General features: G+C 44.7%; 1 protein-coding gene across 1 annotated transcript in view; it reads right to left on the bottom strand.

The window, feature by feature from the left end:
* The window catches only part of LOC122797806 (msx2-interacting protein-like), a 377,273-nt gene that overhangs the window by 157,169 nt on the left and 195,697 nt on the right, over positions 1–24,407 (bottom strand). Inside the window, exon 4 of the mRNA XM_044066327.1 lies at positions 14,241–14,341. Coding sequence (XP_043922262.1) covers positions 14,241–14,341 — 101 coding nt within the window. The remainder of the gene's footprint in view (positions 1–14,240; positions 14,342–24,407) is intronic.

The following is a 24,407-nucleotide window of genomic DNA, read 5'->3' as shown; positions in this document are numbered from 1 at the left end:
GAGTAATCCCTAGGACAAACCTACGATCCCCTATCCACCTATCGAGATTTTTCTTGAAGAGATTCAGTGAGGTGCTCTGCCTCACATGAACTGGAATTCTATTCCAGAGCAAAGGGAGCCTCTGGGTTATGAACCTGTCCCTCCAGCAAGTTCTATTTATTTCTGTGCTGAGGTTCAAGTCCCTCGAGCGCGTGGCTCTAAGGGATTTAGATTTACTGAGGTGGAGCATGTCCATTAATTCTAGATTTGACATAGCTTTGTATGTCAGGCACAGATCGCCTCGAAGTAGGCGATATGCAACTGAGTAGAGCTGGAGATTTTTTAACCGAGCAGCATATGGCACCTGTTTGAGACCCTTGATCCTCTTGGTGAGATACTTTTGGGGTCTTTCTAATTGCTGCAGGTGTCGGGTAAGGTACATCCCCAAAAGGAGCATTGTATTCTATGATGGGCCTGATGAGCCATGAATAAAGGGGCACGATTAGCTCTCTTGATCTAGATGCGAAACCCTTCGTGACGAGGTGGGCTATTCTAACCACTTTGGCAATGTGGCTTTCAAAGGAGAGATTGCTATCAACTTGGGTCCCCAGGTCCCTAATAACTTTCTCTGTACTTAATGGGTTTCCGCTTATGTGGTAATTTGTGGGCACATTGTTTTTGCCAAAGGGTATGACTATACATTTTTTGGCATTTAGCTTTAAACCATGACGCTGGCACCAGTTATCTGTCTCTGAGACCTTTTTGAAGGATGTGTCAGCTGGAGAGTTGATTATGGCGTCCAGTTTGCAGTCGTCTGCGAACTTGGTGAGCCATAGTCCTCCCACGTTTGCCTGTACCTCGGAAAAGTATATACCAAACAAGAGTGGTCCCAGAACAGAACCCTGTGGGACGCCACTTGTGAGCGGTTTTGAGTCTGACATGGCTCCAGCAACTCTCACTCTGTGGGTTCCGTCTTTGAGCCAGTTTGCGACCCATCTTGTGACATGGGGTTTATATTTAAGCTGGATAGCCCATCTATGATGCCAGAGTGGGGTATTGTGTCAAATGCCTACCCTTCATCTATGGCTTTGGTGACTGTTTCGAAGAAGTCAACCAGGTTCAAAAGGCAAGATCTGCCCTTGACAAAGCCGAACTGGGTAGGATCTAGTGTCTGTAGGTCCCCAATGTCTGTTTATGAGCACCATGATGATCCTCTCCATAGCATTGCAAACTAAGGTAGTCAGGCTTATGGAGCGATAGTTTCCAGGGTCCGTAGAGGCTCCACCTTGGTGGAGTGGGACCACTGTTGCTGTACGCCATTCTGTGGGCACATATCCTGTAGTGAGGCTGAGATTGTATAGCTGTTTTATTTGAGGGATTAGTTCCTCTTGGAGTTCATGTAGGATGCAACCTGTGACACCATCTGGTCCCATGGAAGCAGTGTATTTTGCTTTGGAGGGGGCAGCCTTCACCTGAGCATCAGAGATGTTTGGGAGGCAGCCCTCTGCCGGGATAGATACTTGCACTTTTTTGGGGGGGGGGGGGGGAGTTTGCACTGAACCTGTCTGCCAGGATACTGGCGATGTCTGTGGGTTCAGTGTATTTTTTGTCGTTTAGAATCAACTCAGAACAAGTCTGGGAGTTGCATCCCAGGTTTCTAACATAACTGAAAAAAGTCTTATGATTGTCTTTGGTGTCCTGTGTAATTTTTCTCTCGAAGCTGGCCTTGGAGGATTTTGAGGGATCGTAATTTTTTGCTAGTGCTGATCAGAGATGCCTTCCGTATTAGGGATTTTGCTCTATCATGTAGTAGCTTCCTCCTCCTGTTGTACAGTTTATTTATGGCAGGGGTCCACCAGACTGGACGCCTGCCTTTGGATGATTGGGTCTTGGTTTTGTTTGAGATAGCATGATCCATGCATTCCTGGAGATGTCCGTAGAATGCGTTTATATAGGATTCTGCAGTTTGGGCCGTAGTTTCCACTGGCCCTGGGGCCTTGAAGGATTCCACTTCGGTTCTGAGAAGTGAGAAGTTCGCTTTTGAGAAGTTTTTCACTGTGGTTTTCTGGGCTGGGGGTGGGGTCGGGATGTGGACATCCAGTGAAATTAATTTATGGTCTGATCTTACCAATAAGAGATATACTTCTGGTGTGGAGCATAGAGCCCCCATGTTGGTAATGATCAGGTCTAGTATGTTGTCCCCTCTTGTGGGAGTGGTGACTAGTTGTTCCATAGCATTTGAGTTTATATTTTCCAGGAACCTTTGAGCTAAGGTGCTGGGGCTTGAGTAGTGAAAGCAGTATGCAATTAATGGTGCCAGGCATTTTGTGAAGACCCTGGGTGCAGCAGATAAGCCAAAGGGCAGTGTAGAGAATTGGTAATGGGTTGAGCCTGCAATGAAACGGAGGTATCTTCTGCAATTTTGTCTGATAGGGGAATGCAGGTATGCCTCCTTGAGGTCCAATGTTACCAGCCAAGCTTTCTTGCCCAACATGGGAAAAAGCTGCTGTAGTGTTAGCATCTTGAATTTGGGTACTTGCAAGAAGGTGTTTAAAATCAAAAGGTCCAGAATGGGTCTTCTAGCATTGTCCTTTCTGGGGACTAGAAAGAGCCTTGAGTAAAATCCTTGGCCTTGCTCTTGTGTAGGTACCAGTTGAATGGCTCATGTCCATGAGAGCTGTAATTTGTTTTTGTGCCTCTGCCCATTGATTTTGTGGCAGGTTTGGCATTCCTTTTATCCTTGGCAAGGTGTGGAAATGGAAGCGGTATCCTTGTGAGATAATGTCTAGGAACCATCTGTCCTTTGTGATGATGCACCAGTTGTCTGCAAAAAGTGCTAATTTTCCTCCCAAGGGAGCTGCCAAGAGAGCTCTGCTTGGCAGTTTGAGGTTTAAGTCATTGTGTTTGTCTTCTAGTAGTATGGGACCTGTCTTCTCCTCCCTTCTGTGTTGCAGTGCCCCATTGGCGAGGTTTGTAAGGGATCATCTAGTAACTTTGCTTTAATATAATCCGGCAGAGTTTGTTCCTTTAAACAAGCATGCCTACGTATAACAGACCCAGTAACAGCTGCTCTACAGGAACTTTCCAAGGAATCAAATCCACATTGTAAAGTATGTTTGCCCACCTGTTCAGCTGCATGCAACAGATCCTGCATTTCCTTGAATTCAGACGGTTGAGGGTGCGTGCTCATCTTTTGTTTTATTTAAGACATTAGGAATTGCTGGTATTTCAGCATGTGAAATTGACAATTTAGTGCTCTCGTAGCTAGAGTAGCTGAGGTGTAAACCTTCTTCCCCCACCTATCTAGTGCTCTGGAGTCCCTTTCAGAGGGTACAGGATTTTTAGTCATAGAAGCCTTAGCCCCTTTGGGACCCTGGGAGATAGTCTCTGGGTCAGCAACATGGCTTTTGTAAAGGAATTTGTGCAAGTCGGGCACTCTATATCTGCCTGGTTTGGCTGGAGCAGGAGGCAGAGAATCTGGATTTAGACTAGATTCTAAGTAAACATCATCCACAATATCTAAAACTGGAAGGATAGCAAGTGGTCTGTGCTGGGGGAGTAAAAGAAACACTCGGAGCCTTTTCTTTGAGTCGGAGTAGTCCTGACCTTCCCAGTGGAAATGTTCCCTCATGGTATGTAAGGTTTCCCCAAATGAATAGTCTTCAGGGGGAGAAGCTGAGGGAATGGAATCTTCAGCATCAGAATCTTCATAAGGGGGAAAGGAGTAAACCTGTTTCTCAGAGGAGCCTGAGGAAATAGACACTTGATCAGGAGGTGGTATAAATCCTCCTCTTGTCTAGGCCTTTTGTCTGGGGATGGGGGGGGGGGGGGGGGGCCTGATTAAAGAAATCAAATCTTCAGCCATTTTGAGCATCTGTTTCTTAGGCATGGGGCCTTGAACTGGAGACTGATGTGCAGTCTTTTTTGGTTTTAGAGGAGTCTTAAGCTTAGCATAAGATTTTATGGTGAGAGTAGTCGGTTTGAAGACACCTTCTGTAATCGAAGGTGTTTCCACACCACTGGCGTCTCCTTCTGCAATGTTGTCAGTAGAGCCTAAAGAAAATGCATGCGTCAGCCTAGAACTCTCTGCTTGAGAATCCGAAGCGGTCTGGGGTTGCAATTCTGCAGTTTCCAGGGGCTGCATAGGCGCCTCACTGAAAACAGGAGAACCGGCGACCAGCCCAGCCGTGGCCTCGGAGTCTGGCTTGGATCTAGGCTGCCTGTCTTTATCTTTGTGTTTTTTATGCACGCCGGTAGTCGGTTGCTCCGACGGCATAGTGTAATTAAATTTCCTACCAAAGTAGTGTCGTGCAAAATCAAAGCGTCACTTTATATTTCGCTTATTGAACATAGCACAAAACCGACAACCAGTGATGTCATGGTCTGGGCCTAGGCAAGGTATACAATAAGAACGAAAGTCCTTATGAGGTATTTGCTTCCCACAAGAAATGCAATTGTTAACTTTTGCTGACATCGGACTGAGGCAAGAAAAGGTTACCCAACGGGGTACTTAGCTTTGAAGACTTCGGACTGAAATTCGATTCGAAAATCTCAGGTATCGGCCGACCGGCACTTGCGAACTGCTTCTGCTTCTGGCACCGCGCGGCAAGAAAGACAGAAGAAAATGGCGTTGGATGCCTCTTGTATACCCCTGGAGCACTGACGTCAGGGAAGAAGCTAAGCAACCGACGCCGGACCAAGACTTTGGAATTCAGGCCGACTGCGGGACCGCCTGACGACAGGATAACTCAAGTGTGATGACTGCAGCAGGGTAACATGACAAACATTTACTATTCCCTGGTTGACTTACTAAAGCACGGCAAGATGAAGTAGGTGAGGGGTCCTTCCTTGACAGGTTACAAAAACAGACTGGCCTGAGACTTCAGTCTCACCTATATAATGGATTCCTTTGCATCTGAATCCTCAAAAGGAGAAAACACCTGAGAAACTTCCTCTTCATCAGGAGAAATGCTAGAAGTATCAGAACCTGAATAAGATAGAGCCTCAGGAGAGACATCCCTACTCCTTTTTGAAGGAAGAGGCTGTGAACCCCTAATAAGAGTCAGAAGGCCATTAGCCATTTTAACCATTTGAGATCGAGGGGATTGAGAAGAAACTGGAGCCCGTTTCTTCACAGGCTTCTGACTAAGATTTACCTGCAAGCCTGAACGACTCGGGTGGCCTGGCAACCGCCGACGTTGTGGCAGAGGATGTCGGTATAAGCCTGCTGTCCAAACGAAGAATGGAGGCCTCAGACACCAGAGTCAGCTTAGCGGCTCCAGATCCAGCTAAAGAGGAGACGGGCAGAAGGTCAGGAGACAAAATGGAAGCCAGAGGACTGGGGGACTCTGAAATGGTCTCAACCGAGACCTGCGGTTGAAAATCCACGGACTGCAGGGGCTGCAAAGGCAGCTCACTGGCTACCGCACTGCCTAACTTATCATCTGAAGCCTGTCGCAGTCCTTGTCCTTACGCTTCTTAGGGATATCTTAAGCCTGAAAACCAGCGGATGCCATACCGACAAACTTAGGCCACACTGTTTAGCTAAAAGCTTAGCCCAACGACGAATAGTACGCAGATTAAAGGAAGCACAGAGATCACAATTAGGAATGTCGTGGTCAAGGCCTAAACAGATAATACAATAGAAACGAAAATCTCTATGGGGAATCTGCTTTCCACAGGTAAGACAATTACTAACTTTTTCTGACATTTGTTAAAGCAAGAAAAGAGGATCCCCAACGGGGTACTTAGCTGTAGTTGACTTCAACTCTGTAGTCGAAAACCAAAAAGGTAAACAGCCGACCGGCACTCGTGCAAAAATGCTTCTGCCTCGGCAGCAAGAAAGACTAAGCGACGTTGGCTACCTTCTTTTGTATCAGACATCCTGACGTCTTTTACAACCTATGACAGCCAATGTCATATTTACTTAACCTTTGGTATTCAGGCCGATCCAGGGCTACCAGGAGCCGGATATAACCCATTGGTTAAGACTGCAACAGTGAGACACTATGAACATTGACCAAAATCATGGTTCTGAGAATGCAGCCATGCAAACCTAATTAAAACAATGGCAATGTCCACAGCCCTAAAAGAAGCATCAAGAGTCATATACACACACTGCAAACAATGAGTAGTGACCTGTGCAGAAAAAAAGTGAAAGCACATTTTTCCAAGAAAATACAGAAAATATTCCTCATATTTTCACAATTTGTCAGAACATATGACCCTGACAATGCAAAAGTTTGAAAACCAAAGTTGCAGACCTATCAATACTTTTCCCATCATTATCAGAAAGGGTAGGACTGGAATTAGCTTAGTAGTTGTGAGATCAAGTAAGGCTACAGCTGCAGGGTCAGATTTTGGAAAAGTGCATAAAAATGTAAAAAAACTGAAGAATTTTATATAGTCCATATACAGTCCATTTGCTTTTAGGGATAAGTTGGCTGACTAACAGGAAAACTGCAGGCAATAACACATCTCTAAAGCTGACAAAACAACAAGAATAGGTGTAGGTTCTGGAAAATCTTTCTGTAAAAACTCAGTATTTTCCCGCTGAAAACACTGGCAAAAATCTGAGCGAGAAAAAGAAGCCTCCAGAGGAAGAATCTGAAATTGACCTCCAATAAGACTGAACAAAAAATCTGAGGAAAAAAAAAACACTGAATCTGCCCTGCATCTTTCTTCTTGAATATCTTCAGGAAAAGCGGAATCCGTCTTTTACCAGAAATTACTTTACAAGAAGGATCACTAGTCTGAATTAAACCATGAGCCAGACCCAGTAAACTACTCCTGTCCAAAGAAATTTGATTTCTCTTTATGACAGAAAAATAGGGTGGAACCATGTTACTAATGGCAGCAACTACTTCCCCAGGGACGGGCACAGCATTCTTTCACAACAGGGAAACTTTCTCTGTTCCCGCTCCCAGGACTAATGAGTGTCTCTCTCTCTTGCCCATTGTGGGGACCCTAACTGCTGCAGAGGACATGGATAACACCCAGTTCATACTGGCTGTAAGTTGCTATAACAGAGGGATCTGAGTTAAAAGACAAGTGGTCTGAGATACAACAAATGGACAGAGCAGTCACCCACCTGTGGTTCAGGCAAACTGCTACCCTGGTGTGGTGGCAAAAGCTGTTTGCTTAATGTTTTTTCTTCTTGTGGCTGGAAGGACGACTAACCAAGAGAATGGTAGTTAGTACCATGGTCAAGATGAAAATGGTGCCTCTTTCCTGGGGTAGGTGAGCAGCAAATGCAAGTAAACTACCAGTCCACACAAGTTATTTTTTTTGATAAAAAAAAAAAAACACAGTAAAAAGCGCTTTCAAACACTACGCCAACACCACCAAGGAAAAATAAACAATTTATCCACAGAAAATATGGTTTCAGTTAGCTAACACTACTTTTAAACTGACAGAAAAAATACAGTCTCGAGACCATTAAAAACAAAGCACTCCTATCTTAAAAATAGCTTTCCTAAACTAGAATGTAATAAAACATCAATAATTGTAAGAAAATGGAATTTATCTGCCCAGCAAAGGGAAGCACAAATCAACAGTTTATCTTCAAAAGCCTCAGAGGAGCGTACTCTTTGGCAGCAGTAAAGCTCTGAAGGGCTTTGTGCACAAACATGTCTTTTAGTCAGCACAGCTCAAGACACAGTCTGGACATGCAGAAAACTTCGTGAAGCCTTGGAAGCTGGCCAGCTGTTACATCCTTGGCAGGATGTAAACCATACAACTAAGGCTACTGCATCAGTGATCAATATGATGACTAAAGAGATTGGTGCGAAGGAAAATGTACCAATATGCCTGGCAGTCAGGGTGAAGAAAATACTGTGTACAATATCAAAATCTACCAACACTGAATACAGCACTTGAATTTGCTGGATACTCTCTGATCTTGTCAAAGCTAGCTACAAAGCTGAGGTCAAAGGCACACCACAAGAAGGCATACACACAGAATCCATCCAATCCTGGACACAGCAGCAAAAGATCAACATTAACTGTATAAGTATAGTGGGACGAAACTGACCTTATGGACTGGGAGAACTTGAGGGGGACTGGATGAGTTAAACCCACCTAACTCTATACCTGAGGACAAGGACTCTATTCTCAAATAAACAACCCAGGAACCCCCATAAGGAAGGGGAATTCACACAGGAAGAATCCCTCCTGGAAGTCAGTCACCCAGCTTCTCTCCAAAACTCCTTGTCCTTAAACTTGTGCTTCTGGGACTCAAATGAGGGGTTCTTTGGAAGGGTGAAAAGGATATAGACAGAGAAGGCACCTGGGGACTTGAATGAAATGCATCTGTAGATATGGTTAATAAATTACCCAAAAAGTAGTGAGGAAAGAAGGGGGTTATTTTTATGGAGGCAGCAACCTTAATATGCGTTTCACAAAGGGATGACCTATGAAGCACCAATGAACATATGGACATAAAGGCAAGCTACCCCTTAAGCAGGCATGACAGAAACATCAGCAAGAGAGAAAAAAAAAAACAGACCGTTTAAAGTTAAACTCTTACATCACAAAAGTAATGCTTTGACTTTTTAATGCAAAAAGTTTGGACTTCATAACGTAAAATATTGTTTTTGGTGGGTTGAAAGGAATTTCACCTCAAATCAGAGTACTGGCATATTAACTGCCAAACTTTTCCTCAATATTAAACAATAAAAAATGTATGCACTCACCATAAAGTTCCATCTATGTTGTCCACTTTCATTCTTCCTCAACTGATGGGTCTGAATCAGACTCAAACCTGACTCGCACACTTCTACCAGATCATCTGATCCTAGAACTCTCGGAACTCCCTTTACCCATAATGCCCTGCCAATCTAATATACCACTGATAGAGTTTGCTGCCCTTAGATATACAAGAACAACCAACAGAAATACCAGAAACAGAACAGAAAAGAGAAGCTGGAGCTCAAAGAACAGAGGTTCCTATACAACCCTTAGACATCTCCAGAAGGAAAAAAGGAAGAGGCAGGTGGGCGGGGAGTTGAGGAAGGAAAATGGACAACACAGATGGAGCGTACATAACTTTTTAATCTGATTTTGCCACTTTCATTTGTTCCTCAACAGATGGGACACAGTCCCCAGCTACTGCAACATTGGCAGGCTCCCAAGGAAAAATATTCTGGAACACTTAAGCCAAATGCCACTCTTCCCAAAAGATGAAATCCAATTTGTAATAAGCAATGAAAGTGTGTGGATTAACCCAAGATGCAGCTGCACAAATATCATATAAAGATGCTCTGGACCAAAAAAACTGAAGAAACCATCATGGATCTTGTGAAATGGGCCCTAGGAGGATTTGGTAAAATCTATAACCTTTGCCATTGGCAAATTGGGTTTATCATTAACCAAACCATTTGGCCAGTCATTTTAGATGCTCTGTTACATACTCTGGTAGAAGACAAACTGGTCAGATTTCCTAAAGTCTTTGGTTCTATAAAGATAAAACCGAAGTTGTCTAAGTGCATTCAACAGATGTAACGTACTACTCTCTGAAAAATTTGGAAAGTACTGGGAGCTTAATGACTTGGTTAATATTCAGCTCAGAAGTTACCTCAGGTAAAAAGGACATCCGTTTGGAATGACACACACTGTCTTTATGAAAAATCAAACAAGGAGGCTTTGAAGAAAGAGCCTGGAGTTCAGACATTTTTCTAGTTGATGTAACAGCTACCAGAAAAATGGTTTTCCAAGATAACATTTTTAGATCACCTTTGGCTAAATGTTGAAAGGGAGACAGAGTTAAGGCCCGAAGCATTATATTCAAATCCCAAGGGAGAGTAGGATCTTTTAATGGAAGTCTAAGCAAAAAAACTCCCTTAAGAAAAGCCTTGCATAACTTAGAAGAGGGTAAGAGGCATTTTTCATCCAAGTGGAATTTAAAAAAAGGCAGCCAACTGAACTCTACTACTTGAAAAACTAGCTCCTTCATTAAAGACTGAAGCTAGGAATTCAAGGATCGCTGACACAGACGCTGAAAAGGGGTCCTTGCTCTTTGCTAAGGAACAGAAGTCAAATCGCTTCTATGTACTCAACTCTTTCTAGTACAAGTCTTGCGGGAAAATAAAAAAATGTGACAGACCAGGGAAGACAACCTGGGCTGTCTAGCTATCAGTGGAATAGAAGCCACCATGTGGTCAGTTTGAGGGCTGTTATGTCTGGAGCAGTCATGACTGTTGGGTGAGACAGTATGCGTGGAGTTGGATCCAGAATCCAGGGTGGATGGTGAAGATGAGGCCAGAGGAACAGAAAACAAATCTGACTATGCCAAAATGGTGCAACGTGGATAACTCTGGTCTTCAACTGAACTGCTTTCAAGAAATGTGGGAATTGGTGGTAAGGGTGGACCAGCATACAGAAGACTGGAGGGCCAATCGTAAAGTACAGTATCTTTCAGTTACCCTCCTGAAGGGGGGATCAGGACGAAGTCTGCTGCATTTGTTGTTGAGGGGGAGGGGCAAATATATCACAGCATGGCTGGCCCCATTGACACAAAATTCTCTCCATCACATTGATGTTGACAGACCATTCATGAGGCATCAGAATGGACCTGCTTTGTTTGTCAGCAATCCTGCTGCATTGCCCCAGAATGTGCGCGGCTAGACTCAGGTATTCTCATGTGAAATCTGGCCAGTGGAACAAGGGTGATAGCTGCTGCTGTGGAAGCCAATGCCTGCAGAATCAGTCAGGCTGGAAGAGATGAATTCTGGATCACTTTCTTGACTTGGGACTGCAGCATGTTTATTCAAATGGAGGGAAGAGAGGCCATCTGAATGACTGTAAAGGAGCACCTATGAACTCCAGACTGTGTTGGGGTGAGTTGATACTTCTAATTGACTGCTATTCCCAGCTGAGAGCACAACTGGAGCAAGTAGTGTCTTGCCTGTAGTACTCAATGACTGTCTGGGGCAGTAAGGAGCCAGTCTTCTCGATACTGAAACACCTGGAATCCCAGAAGTCTCAAGTGAACTACTACCACCGCTATGCATTTGGTGAACATCCTGGGAGCTGTGGTGAGACCAAAGGGCAGTGCTCTGATCTGGTAATGACTGGCTCCCAGCCGGAAGCGCATGTATCTTCTTCAGCAACTGTTCATTTTGATGTGACAGTATACATCCTGAAGATCTACTTGGCACATCCAATCATTCTTTTGTAGCAGACAAAAAAATGGACTGAATCATGACCATCCGAAACTTTGAATACTGAACAAACTGATTTAATTCGCTGAGATCTTGGATTGATCTTAAGTCCCCTGTCTTTTCTGGCACCATGAAGAATCTTGAGTTGGTTCCAAACCTTCTCTGCTCTGGAGGGACCTCTTGGATGACTTTCTAGCAGCTTTTTTATTTTTAGAGACATTGTTGCCCTCTGACTGGGAGGAAAGAGGATTTCTTTAATAACTGTGTGAGGGGCTACAGAAAATGGCACTGTACAACCCCTGGATATAATCTTCTGCACCCACAAATCTTTTGAGATTCTGTGTAGGAATAAAAGACCCCTGACCTCCAGAGAGGGGACAGTCGGGCCTCCCTTCAGGAGCGCTGACAGGACCAGAGAAAAAAAAAATCTCTAAAATCCTAGCTCTGCTGACCACTTCTGCTGCCAGGATGGCATCTTCCAGGTAAGTTCACCCCTCTCTCCTGGGGGAAAACCATCTCTGCATGAATCCTGAGAAGGACCCTAGGTCTTCTTAAACCACACCTTTCTGCCACCTCACTGGTTACTACAGAAGTGCCTTTGCGGGTCAGAAAAATGTACACAGACGGTAGAAAGGGTCTTTCCTTCCAGTTCATATCTGGAGTGTGTGTCCTTAACCTTGGCGCACAACAGAAAAGATCTGTCAAAGGGTGCATTGACTAACACAGACTTAAATGGTTCTTCAAAATCATAGAAGCATCCAGGCATGTCTCTTAATGGCTAGGCCCGAACCCACTGCATGTGAGGTACCTTCAGTAGCATGTGAGATCAAACTTATGGACGCATATGAGATAGACTGGAAGGTGGCCATCTGTGAGGAGATTCTGTTCCCATCCTAGGAGGACATGGACCACCGAGAGAGATTTGGCAAGCTCCTTGATCCAATTTCTTTATAGTCCTGTAAAATGTATTAAGTAATTCAGCGACTTGCGGGCAAAGGTCACTGAAGCATAAACACACTTACCAAATCTGTCCAATGTCTTAAGACACTCTATTAAAAGAATAGACAGAAGAACTCTGTTCTGCTACTTTCTGTCTTGTTAGCTGCAGCCACAACCATGGCATCAACAGGTACTCCCCTTGCACATGGTATTGGGGAGGGGGAGGCGGGCAATAATTATATCCAGTCTTTTAATTATTGGTTCGGCAGTGTCTGGCTCCTGCCATGTTCGCTCAAAGACCAAGTCAATGAGCTCATTGGCTTTTGGGGGGGGGGGTCAGAAGTAGTAAATGGACCAGACCCAAAAGCCTCCAGGAACATATTCCCTCTGGGAAGGGGTACTGAAAGACCAACCACGTTTTTCTTTCAAGAGCTCCAGGATGTCTCCAAAGGAGATGTCATCAGCTGGTAATCTGGGGGACCCCTACCCCTCATCAAAATCTGTATCCTTGGTATAATATTCTTGGAGGGAATTTAAGTACCTCCCTCTTGCATGGCCTCTTTTGAGGAACATCCTCAATAAGGTATTCTGGGAAAGTGTCGGAAAAGATAGCAATGCTCTCATGGACTGGCTGGAGGCTTGCTCAGGATGGCTGTCCTAGTGGAAGAGATGACAGAGGCTCAGAACACAGAACATTATGAGGCAGGGACATCTGTTCTCTAGTCATACAGAAAACCCTCAGCCTCAAAACAAGTATTTTGGCTCCGAAGCACTCAGTGCCAGGTAAGCTCAGGGGAACTATTGGATTCAAAGAGCAAACCACTCTTCGAATCAGAAGCAGACAGCCCCCAGGGATCTCCCATCTGACGGATCTGAAACAGAAAGATGGAATGGAGAAGGAGATACCAGAGGGGAAATGGACAGGTGCTGGCTCTCAGTCCCAGAATAGGTAGGATCCGTGAAACCCCACATCTGTATCTGTGCACTAAGGAGCTTCCTCAACAACCAGTCCACGTCTGCTTCTGAAAGGCTTCTGGAGGATTGAAGACACGATGCAGGCGAAGGAGGCCTAGCATGCCTTTGAGGCAAACCTTCTAGGAACAGGGACAATAGCTTGAATTAAATCGGATCCGATGGAAGGGGTGGGGGTACGGGATCCAAGGAGACCTTGATTTTTGAGTTGTCAGCTCAGAAACTGATGGATCTGACTTTCTGAATTTTAGCAGGAGGGCTTCATTGAGGGAGCCAAAGTCAAGGCTTGATCTTTCCCTGGACTCCTTATCCTTAGTAAGGAGCGTCAACTTTTGATTTCTCTGACTTTTTACAGGAAGGTTTGAACCCCAGCTGCCAAAGATGATGTGGACGGCAAGATACCGCAAGGAACTATTTGTTCTTGCGGACAGTCAAGACCCTAGAATTAAATCTGGAGCAAACAACACAGTCGACATCAAAGTATACAAGACACAAACAATATCCATTCCTTGTGGGCATCAGAATCCGGGATCAACAATGGTAGACAAAGTACTCGAAAGAGTACAAATGGATACCAGCAATGGTAATGAGGGAAGTACCAAAATGGTAACAGACTCAAAGTAGTTAGTTAATGCACTAAAAAAATGGGAGGAAGGAAAAAGGAAGGTAATGCAATAAATGTAATTAACTTCCAAACTCCAGCAAAAAGGAAAAGTCTGAAGAGAACCCAAAAAAAAAAGCACTTGTGTTAGAAATCCACAATCTCAGGTACATTATGACTGTAGGCATTATGGGTAAAGATAGGAACCAGAAAATTCTAGGACCAGGTGATCTGGTAGAAGCAGATGAGTCAGAGGTCTTGGATCCATAAACATCAGTTGAGGAACAAATGAAAATGACAGCATAAGCTTTCTACTCACTCACATTAGAAGTGAAAACGGTTTCCTCAAACACGTATAAGTGACTGAAATTACAACATAATAAATAGTTAACTATGCTGACAAGGATGCTTGATAATCCTACTAACAGTAGTTATGCAGACAAAAGACAACCCACATCTGTGATGCAATGATACAAACTATAGGTTTTTTTACGGGTGAAGTAAGGTAAAATACATGCCTGATGTCCAATATCCTTAGCACACTAGGAAACAGGCAAATTCTAAGAAAACTAGGCTTCAGATTTACTTACTGCAGTTTTTCTAGTAAGCTTTTTGCATTACTAATGTCTTGTCCAGATTCTTCCATAGTCAAAAGAAAAGCTAATTGACCTGCCTGGTTAATGAAATCGACCTAAAAATCAAGTTAGAAAAAAAAACAATGTTTATGTCAGATTATTAAAGCACAGTTTCAATAAACAACTGACATAATAGTATGAGCATTGTATGTATACATAACTTCTTATGGTAGTGAGGTTAGAATACACAACAGCTGCACATGAATGACATCTATGAAGTCTAACTGCATTATTGTGCAATCCTGAGTAAAACAAGAAAAAAAAGTACAGTTTTGTACCTACCATAAATGTAGATGTCCGATAGGCATGCATCTGCAGTCCTTACAAATGGGTTGTCCTGTCGTCAGGCAGCCCTTCGGTCGGCCGGATTCCAAAGTCTGGGTCTGGCCTCGGCTGGTGTCACACTTCACCCGACGTCATAGCTGCAGTTCTTCGGGTATAAAGGCATCAGCCGACGCCATTTTCCTCAGTGTTTCTTGCCCCAGATGCCAGGTGCCCTCTAGGAAGGCTAAATTTGGATAAATGCAAATGATTCCAAATTGTAGAGAGCAAACAAAAAATAAGCATGTATGTACATATACACAAACAAATACACCATAATAGATTCCCCCAGCTAGCTACAAGATGGGCAGGAGTACCACAGAGGGGAAGGAGGGTGGGTAATCCTGACTGCAGATGCATGCCTATCGGACATCTACATTTATGGTAGGTACAAAACTGTACTATGTCCTTCAAGGATGCATCTGCAGTCCTTACAAATGGGTAGAATACCATAGCCAAACTGGGGGAGGAGGAGAAATAAGATTATGGTGTAGTTAAGATCCCTTGCAAAACAGCAGTGGCAAAACCTGCTCGGGATCTGGAGTATAAAGGTAAATTATAATGCTTGGCAAATGTATGCACGGAGCTCCAAGTAGCAGCCTCTAAAATGTCTTTGGTAGCCACTCCTCGTAAGAAAGCTGTGGTAGTGGCTGTAGCCCTTGTAGAATGAGGCCTGATGTTTTCTGGAGTTTTCTTCCCATGGTAGGAGTAACAAAATCTAATGCAATTTCCTATCCACTTAGAGATTGTTTGTTTTGAAATTGCTTTTCCTTCCATTCCTGTTGCATATGCTACCAGTAGCTGGTCAGTTTTTCTATTGCTCTTGGTCCTGTCCAGGTAGTAACGTAATTGTCTATGTACATCCATGGTATGCAACAGTCTTTCTCCCCTGTTCTGTGGGCTGGGGAAGAATGTAGGTAGGTGGATAGCTTGATTTAAAGATACCCTGGAGACCACCTTTGGCATAAAAGTAGGATTAGTTCTCATGGAGACACTGTCTTGATGGAAGATCAGGAAGGGCTGTACTGCCATTAATGCCTGCAGCTCAGATACCCTTCTTGCTGAAGTGACTGCAAGCAGGAAAGCAGTTTTCCATGATAAGTACTGTAATTCTGCTTTTGCTGCTGGCTCGAAAGGAGGGAGTGTCAACTTTTCTAGCACAAAGTTCAAGTCCCATGCTGGCAATGGTGGCTTCCTAGGTGGCTTTACATTTTTAATCCTTCTCAGAAACTGCCTGAGCAGAGGATGTGAGAAGACTGGAGGATCCAAGTTGTATTCTGCTGAAATAGCTGATGCATGAATCTTAATGGAAGAATAGGACAGGCCGTTGTGGAAGAGCTCTGCCAAGTATTCCAGGATGTTAGCTATGTTTACCAGTGACACATTCTCTCCTTTTGCAGTACTCCAAATGAGAAATCTTTTCCATTTTGCTGAATAATTTTTTCTTGTTGAGGGTCTGCGAGCCTCCAAGATAATGTCTTTAACCCTTTGAGATAAATCTGGGTTATTTGGTCTTGTGCAATGTTCCAGGCAGCCAGCTGCAGTGTTCTCAGGTTTGGATGCAGGGTTTTGAAGTTGTTCTGTGTTAACAGCAAGGGAACTAGGGGCAGAGGCCATATTTGTTCCCGAGACATACTCCTCAGTAATGGGTACCAATGTTGCCTTGGCCAGTCTGGAGCTATCAGGATGATCCTTGGACGGTCTTCTTTGATCTTCAATAGCACCTTGTGCATCAAGGGAAGAGGTGGGAATGCATATGCTGTCAGGTTTTTCCAATTGAAAGATAGGGAGTCCACTTTCCAAGCAAGTGGGTGGTACGTCCTTGTGCAGAATTTTTTCAGTTGGTGATTGTGTGGGGATGCAAATAAGTCTATTTCTGGTAGTCCCCACTTCCCTGTAATGGTTTTGAAGATGTCCGGATGCAGCATCCATTCGTGGGCATCCGTGGTAGTTCTGCTTAGGATGTCTGCTAGTATATTTTCTTTTCCTGGCACAAAAATTGCTTGTAGCTGAATGTTGAAGCTCAGTGCCACATTCCAGAGGTCCATTGCCATCCGGCATAGAGGGTATGAATGTGTGCCTCCCTGTTTGTTGATGTACCACATAACTGTGGTGTTGTCCGTCCTTATCAGCAGTTGACCCTGTCGAAGAAATGGTCTGAATGCCTGAATTGCCAGTTTTACTGCCAGCATTTCCTTTTGATTTATGTGTAGGTGCAGCTGGTCTTGAGTCCATAAGCCTTGTATGCACTTGTCCAGCATGTGCCCCCCCCCCAACCGAGGTCTGAGGCGTCTGTTGTGATGGTCTGGCTTGGTTGAGTGCTGTGGAAGGGCAGTCCCTTGTTTGATTGACAGGCCTGAGCCCACCATTGGAATTCTTGTTTCAGGCATGGAATTATTGGAATTTGGGTTTCTAGGCTGTGCTTGTGCTGAGACCATAAATTCCTTAGATACCATTGTAACTTTCTCATATGTAGTCTGGCATGTGGAATCAATATTATGCAGGATGCCATGTAACAGAGAGCTTGCAGGACCTTTCTTGCTGTTAGCTGGTTCTGCTTTGTTAATGCCATGAAGTAGAAAGGGAGTTGCTCCTGTTTTTCTACTGTCAGGAATGCCATTTGTTTTGATGTGTCCAGATCTGCACCCAAGAAGGTTATCCTTTGGGATGGTATCAGCCTTGACTTTTTTATATTGACTGTGTATCCCAGGGCTTGTAGTAGATGAATGACCCTTTCCAAATCTTTTGTTAATTTGTTTTTGTTGTCCGCTTGCAACAGGCAGTCGTCCAGGTAAGGGTAAATTTGAATTCCCTGAAGCCTGCAATGAGCAATTACTGATGCCAGGCATTTAGTGAATACTCTGGGCGCAGTAGATAAGCCAAAGGGCAATGCTGAGAATTGATAATGCTCTGATCCTGCAAGAAATCTGAGGTATCTTCTGCAATTTGGTCGTATGGGGACGTGCAGGTATGCCTCCTTGAGATCCAGAGTTACCAGCCAAGACTCCTTGCCCAGCATGGGAAGAAGCTGCTGTAGGGTCAGCATTTTGAATTTTGGAACAATGAGGTATGTGTTTAAAGCGGACAGGTCGAGAATAAGTCTCCATTGGTTTTCTTTTCTTGGTACCAGGAAGAGTCTGGAGTAAAATCCTTGCCCTTGTTCCATAGATGGTACCCTTTCTACAGCTCTCATCCTTAGTAAGCGAGTTATTTGTTCTAGAGCTTCTGTCTTCTGATTTGGAGGTAGGTTTGGCATTCCTCTCTTCCTTGGTAAGAGTATGGAAGTGAAACCTGTAACCTTGGTCTATTGTCTGTAAAATCCATTTGTCTCCTGTGATGTAATGCCAGTTTATTGAAAATAAGGCTAGCTTCCCGCCTAAGGGTGCCTCTAGTTGTTCCCTGGTAGGCGGTGCCAGAACCAAGTCACTGCGATTGTCCTGTGGAAGTGGTGGTGGCTGGATCTGTGGCTGTACTTCGATGGTTGTTAGCCTGCCACTGACGTCCCCTGTAGGCACCTCTGGATTGACCCCTGCCTCTTGAGCGCCTATTCCTGCCTCTCGGAGCTCTGGAGGTGTCTGGAAAGGACCAATTCTTGGAAGGCCAGTTCCTGCTAAACCTTGGAGGCTGACCTGCAAGAAATCCTTGACTGTCTGGACAGATTTTGCTTTCTCTTCCACCTTCTTCAGCACCTGCTGCGCAGGGGAGCCAAACAAATTGAGCTTATCCATGGGAGCATCTAGGAGCTTTGATTTAACATGGTCTGGTAAGGACTGCTCTTTTAACCATGCATGTCTTCTGATCACTGTGCCAGTCATGGCTGATCTAAAGGAAGCCTCCAGTGCATCATAGCCGCATTTTAAGGAGTGATTACTGACCTGCTGAATGTTATGTACCATTTCCTGTACAGATTTTTTGTCTAATGGTTCATCCGCGGACAGTTTTTTAGTTAATTGGTCTAACAAATTCCTGATACTGAATCATGTGGAATTGACAGTTCAAGGCCCTAGCTGAAAGAGTAGCAGAAGTGTAAACTTTTTTACCCCATCTCTCTAAGGCCCTAGATTCCCTTTCAGAGGGAAGGGTTTTTTTAGTATAAGTAGCTGTTACAGCCTTGGGTCCCTGGGAGATAGTTTTGGGATCTGCAAAAGGGGCCTTATACAAATGATAGTGTGTGTCCGGAACCCTGTAGTACCTATCGGGCTTAGCAGGGGCCGGAGGAAGAGAATCAGGAGCAGTACAAGCATCATTAAAAGCATCACCCACAACAGTAAGGACTGGAGGAATGGCTAAAGGCCTATGCTGTGGCAAATGCAAAAAGGTTCTAAGCCTTTTCCTAGAGTCTGAAAAATCCTGGCCCTGCCATTGAAATTGTTCCCTCATAGCATGCAAGGTTTCCCCAAAGGAAAATTCCTCAGGCGGAGAGGCAGAAGGAATGGACTCTTCTGCATCAGAGTCCTCATAAGGAGAAAAGGGGCCCTCTGGAGGGTTTGAATTATCTGATTCATCAGAGGAGCCATCAGAAGAAACTGGCTCAGGGGGCTCTACTCTAGTCCTCTTCTCTGGAGGTGGGTGAGAGGCCCTGTCTGGATGTGGTTGGGATCCCCGGATCAAAGAAATGAGATCCTCTGCTAGACTAAGCATTTGTGAACTAGAACTAGGCCTGTGAGAGGGGGTCTTAGCAGGCACAGATTTTGTAGTTTTTGCTGCTTTAGCCCTGGCAAAGGCCTTAATCGACATGGATGCAGGAGGCCTAGCAGCTCCACGTACAGGGGTAGAAATATCCAAAGGGATAGTATCAGATAAATCCTGTGAACCTGCAAGAGCAGGTGGGATTTCGGTAGCAGATTCAGCCAGGCTGGATGAGGCCTCGGTAAGTGGCAAGCTTTCGGCCGAAGGAAGAACCGTGGACTCTGTTTCAGCAGAAACCGAGACACTCGCGGTAGGCTTAACCGCGGTTTCGGCCGAAACCGCGGACCGCGAGTGTCGGTCCTTTTCCTTGCGCTTTTTAGAAATTTGCGTAGTCGGAGGATCCGACGGCATAATGTAAGCAAAATAGAAGCCGAAAAACTCTTCAGCAAATTCCGACCGACGTCTAAGCGTCCGTCGGTTGAAAGAAGCACAGGCTAGACAAGCTGCTACGTCGTGGTCTGGGCCTAAGCAAGGTAAGCAGTAAGAGTGGAAATCTTTATGAGGTATTTGTTTCCCACAAGTTAAACAGTTATTCACTTTTTCTGACATCGGCTGAGGCAAGAAAGAGTCCCCAACGGGGTACTTAGCTTTTTAGAAGTCTTCGGTACTCTTCGGTACTTGTAGTAGTAATCTCTGGTTCTGACCGACCGGCACTTGCGAACAGCTTCTGCTTCGGGCGCCACGCAGCAAGAAAGACTGGGGAAAATGGCGTCGGCTGATGCCTTTATACCCGAAGAACTGCGACACCAGCCGAGGCCAGACCCAGACTTTGGAATCCGGCCGACCGAAGGGCTGCCTGACGACAGGACAACCCATTTGTAAGGACTGCAGATGCATCCTTGAAGGACATTCTGTATTTACCTCTGACATCAAGCAATTTTGAAAACAGATGAATTCTCACCACATCAAATGATTGAGAGGATCCCCTCTTTCACTGGTTCATCCTTTTCATCAGAAAACCGTTTTTTTCTTAAAATTGGATTTTACCTGCCTCTGACATAGCACACACGTGTTGGGGTCATTTATTGCACTGTTCTGACTAGTTTGCTACTTGGGTGTCTCTGCTATCCTTAAACAAAAAAACAAAAATCTTGCTATTTTCCCACTTTCTATAATTTAAAAGTAAGTTCAGATACAGAGTTGCTGTTCTGAACTGTTTGTAAGCTTCTTGGAGGCCAGTGCTTACTTGGGCTAAAGGGAAGTCTCTGTGTTCACCAGTGGCAGTGGTTAACACTGAGCAGCCTGCCTGTCCCTGTAGGAGTGGTTAATGCCTAGAAACTGTAGTTTTATTGGCCATTTTGGGCCAATTCCAAATTCCTTGATCTCTCTCTCTCTTAAAACCCTGCAACTCTCTTCTTGCACAGTCTTGCGCACAGAGCAGCGTCGGGCAGCACTGCTTAAACAGGTTTAAACTATTCCCAGCTCCACAAAGTCTACTCTTCACTTCTTCCCTTAGAACTGCTCTAAATCTCAAAATAAGCACTCTATTTTCATTCTAAAGCCCTGCACTTGCTCGTATAAGTAATCTTATAGGCAAACACTAATAAACTTAAGCACTACACCCTCTTATACTCCTTTGGTTCTTTCTGATCAGTCAATAAGTGGTTCCCTATATTATTCAGGCATGTCCAAAGGTCAGTTTCAGGTTTACTCTCCAGTCCAGCTGGTGAATCTGGGAATCTTGAGGAAATGTTACAACTGCCTTATGTATACAGACCACCCTCTCCTCCTCCCAACAAGCTCAAATATATGTGAGAGATGCAACTATACAGCCAAACTGGAGGCTGAGCGCTCTCATCTCAGTACTGGCACAGCCAGTCAGGAGGGGAAGGTAACCACACACACCACAAAAATCCAGTCTCACATAGACATATCGTATCAGCAAACCAAACACAAACACACAAAAACATACTCGGAGGCTCTAAATAAAAATCTTCCTAAGCCGCAGAGACCTCCAGAGCAGACATCCAAGCAACCCCTACCACGAAGCAATACCCATGTAGCACATAGCTCACAAAGTCAGTGTGCCACACAGTCACAGCCCTTAAGACTAAAAAAACACACCTAATACACTTTTAATAGGTGACTCTATTGTCAGACACACTGACGTCTCACTCACCGGACTGAATAAGGAGAAGGTCACTGCAAGATGCCTGTCGGGTGACAGGATCCGCCACAACACAAGCACTCAGGTCGCTCCAAAGCAAGTACAAATATGACTCCGTCATTGTCCATGCTGGTGTGAATGACCTGAGATGCACCTCCCTGAATTACATGAAAAGAGACAAAGGAGCTCTCTGATCAAGTAGCCCAGGCCGGTATGACCCTGACCTTGAGTAGCATCTTGCCCTCACCAAGAATGATGCCACAGTATAAAGACAAAATGATCAATTTTAACAATTGGCTAAAGTATTGGTGTCATTCAAAGGGGAATCCAGTGTCTGTCAGCCGGGGATGACATGCTCGATAAGCCACGTTGCTTCGCTAGGGACAGCTTGCACCAGTCACCCCTGGGTTTTCAAATACTGGCAAAGGCTCTTCTCCCCCATTGCACCTTTTTTATGCAAGGCTCAAAAGACAAACCCACCTCCATAGACAACACAAAGAAAAAAAAACTAAGGGTAATGCTGCTCAATGCTAGAAGTCTAAACCTCAAGATGCACACACACGAGAATCTTCTCAGTATGGAGAATATCGATATCTGAGCAGTAACAGAAACCTGGTTCAAGGCACAAGAGAGCACCCCAGTACTAACAGGTTATACTTTACAGAATGCTTTTCGGCCCCAAAACTCGGACCGAACCACAAAAGGAGGGGGAGTATCCATATTTATCAAAGATACCCACACCTCCAGGTTAGTGGCACTGCACGAAGCATCGGACACCATCCATGTGCAACTAACAGTGGGAAAAACTGCCTTTCAGTTTGTAGCCTGCTACAAACCACCCTCCCAAACACAGGAACCACACTCGGCTTTCCTGAAAACACTGGAGAATATGAAGCTCTCTCCAAACACCATTATATTGGGTGACTTCAACTACCCAAACATTGACTGGGAAAACTACTCAAGCCCAAACACCCTCGCCCAACGGTTCCTAGAATTTATAAACTCAAATGCTATGGAATAAGAAGTTATGTATTCACCATAATGTTCCATCTGAGTAGGTAAACTTCATTTGTCAGCAACCTATGGGTCTTCGGATCCATATCTGATCCGAGCCGGCAGTTTCCAACAGCATAGATCTGAGCTCCAAGCTCCTCCCCCTACCCATAATCCCCTGCCAACCCTACCTGACCTCAGATCGAGTTTGCCCACAGCTAGATAAGCATACAAAAATCACCCGCAAAACTAGCTACATACCCTTGCCATAAGGAAGGTAACATCTCGAACATCCGAAGGTCAGGGGGACAGAGGGGGGGGTCGGTTGCTGACAAATGAAGTTTACCTACTCAGATGGAACGTTATGGTGAGTACATAACTTCTTAATCTGAAGTAGTTAACTTCATTTGTGCATCAACCTATGGAACAGAGTCCCCAGCTACTTAAATCTTGGGTGGTCCTCAAGGAAGGATGTTCCGGAGCACTGCAGAGCCAAAAGATGCTCTCCCTCTGGAGACAATATCCAGCTTGTAGTGATTAATGAAGGTATGAGACGAAGCCCATGTTGCTGCTGAGCAGATGTCATCCAACGAGAGTCGGAACGAAAGGCCGAGGTAGAGACAGACCAGGTAGAGTGGGCATGAGCTCCTAGAGGTGCAGGCCGACCAGTACTTTCATATGCCAACAGAATGCACTGAGAAATCCATCTGGACAGTGTGACTTTGGAAACAGCCTTTCCTAAGTTAAATTTGGCAAAGAAAATGAACAGCTGATCTGACTGCCTATGACCAGCTGTTCTGTGTAAATAAAAGTGCAGTTGTCTGTGCAGGTCCAACAGATGTAACTTTTAGTTATGTACTTACCATAACTTTAGATGTTAGGGATCCATCTTGCCTACATTCTGTACTGATGGGTTCGGAGCAGATCCTCGGCTCCGACTCTGCACGCTATGCTATAGAGCGAAGTCTCTCATTGGCTGAGCTATTCTATATCCCAGGATGCACCACCGCTAGTTCCCCAGATCTTGTTTGTCCGTACTCATGCATACACACATAACTGTTTATATAACATTGCCAGATGTTTCAAGATGAAACAATAGAACTCGGACCGCCCGATCTCTTCTGATCTCCAAGGCAGGGGGAAGGAGGGTGGGTTATTAGGAATGTAGGCGAGATGGATCCCAAACATCTAAAGTTATGGTAAGTACATAACTAAAAGATATTATGTGATCCTATCTCGCCTACATTCTGTACTGATGGGACAGCGTGCCTAGCACCTAATTCCTGGGTGGCTCACTGAAAAACACTCCCGAGAACTGTGGAACCAAATGAAGCTCGCCCCCGAGATGCCACATCCAATTTGTAGTGGGAAATTAAGGTGTGCGGGGAAGACCACGTAGCCGCAGCAAAAATGTCACTAATGGCAAGCTTAGAATGGAATGCTATTGAAGTAGCCATAGCTCTTGTAGAGTGAGCTTTGACAGAGGTTGTAAACTCTTTATTAGAAGAGGAATAAGCCTGACTAATACAGTCCCTGATCCATTTGGCAATAGTGACCTTTGTGACGGCTTTGCCCAATTTATTATCCGAAAAGGACACAAACAATTGATCTGTTTTCCGTGTTTGTTGGGTCCTGTCTAAATAAAAGTGCAATTGCCTGTGAACATCCAATGTGTGGAAGATGCATTCCGCTTTGAGTATTTTGGGAAGAAAACTGGAAGTTCTAATGACTGTTGCAGGCAAAAACTGGAACAAACTTTAGGGACAAAAGATGGGTTAGGCTTGAGGGATACTCTATCTTTGTGAAAAACCAGGTACGGTGGTTTGACAGATAGAGCTTGAAGCTCTGAAACCCTTCTGGCAGAAGTAATCGCGACCAGAAAGGCAGTTTTCCAAGAAAGAAGTTTCAAATCACAGGTTGCTGCCGGTTCGAAGGGGGAGGAGGTTAAGGCACATAATACCACATCGAGATCCCACGGAGGAGCAGGATGAGAAACCTGAGGTCGTAAAAGC

This window comes from Protopterus annectens, chromosome 3.part1 (genome assembly GCF_019279795.1).
Source record: "Protopterus annectens isolate FY-2018-M chromosome 3.part1, PAN1.0, whole genome shotgun sequence".
Classification (NCBI taxonomy): Eukaryota; Metazoa; Chordata; order Ceratodontiformes; family Protopteridae; genus Protopterus; species Protopterus annectens.
This window is presented reverse-complemented; position numbering and strand designations above follow the sequence as displayed.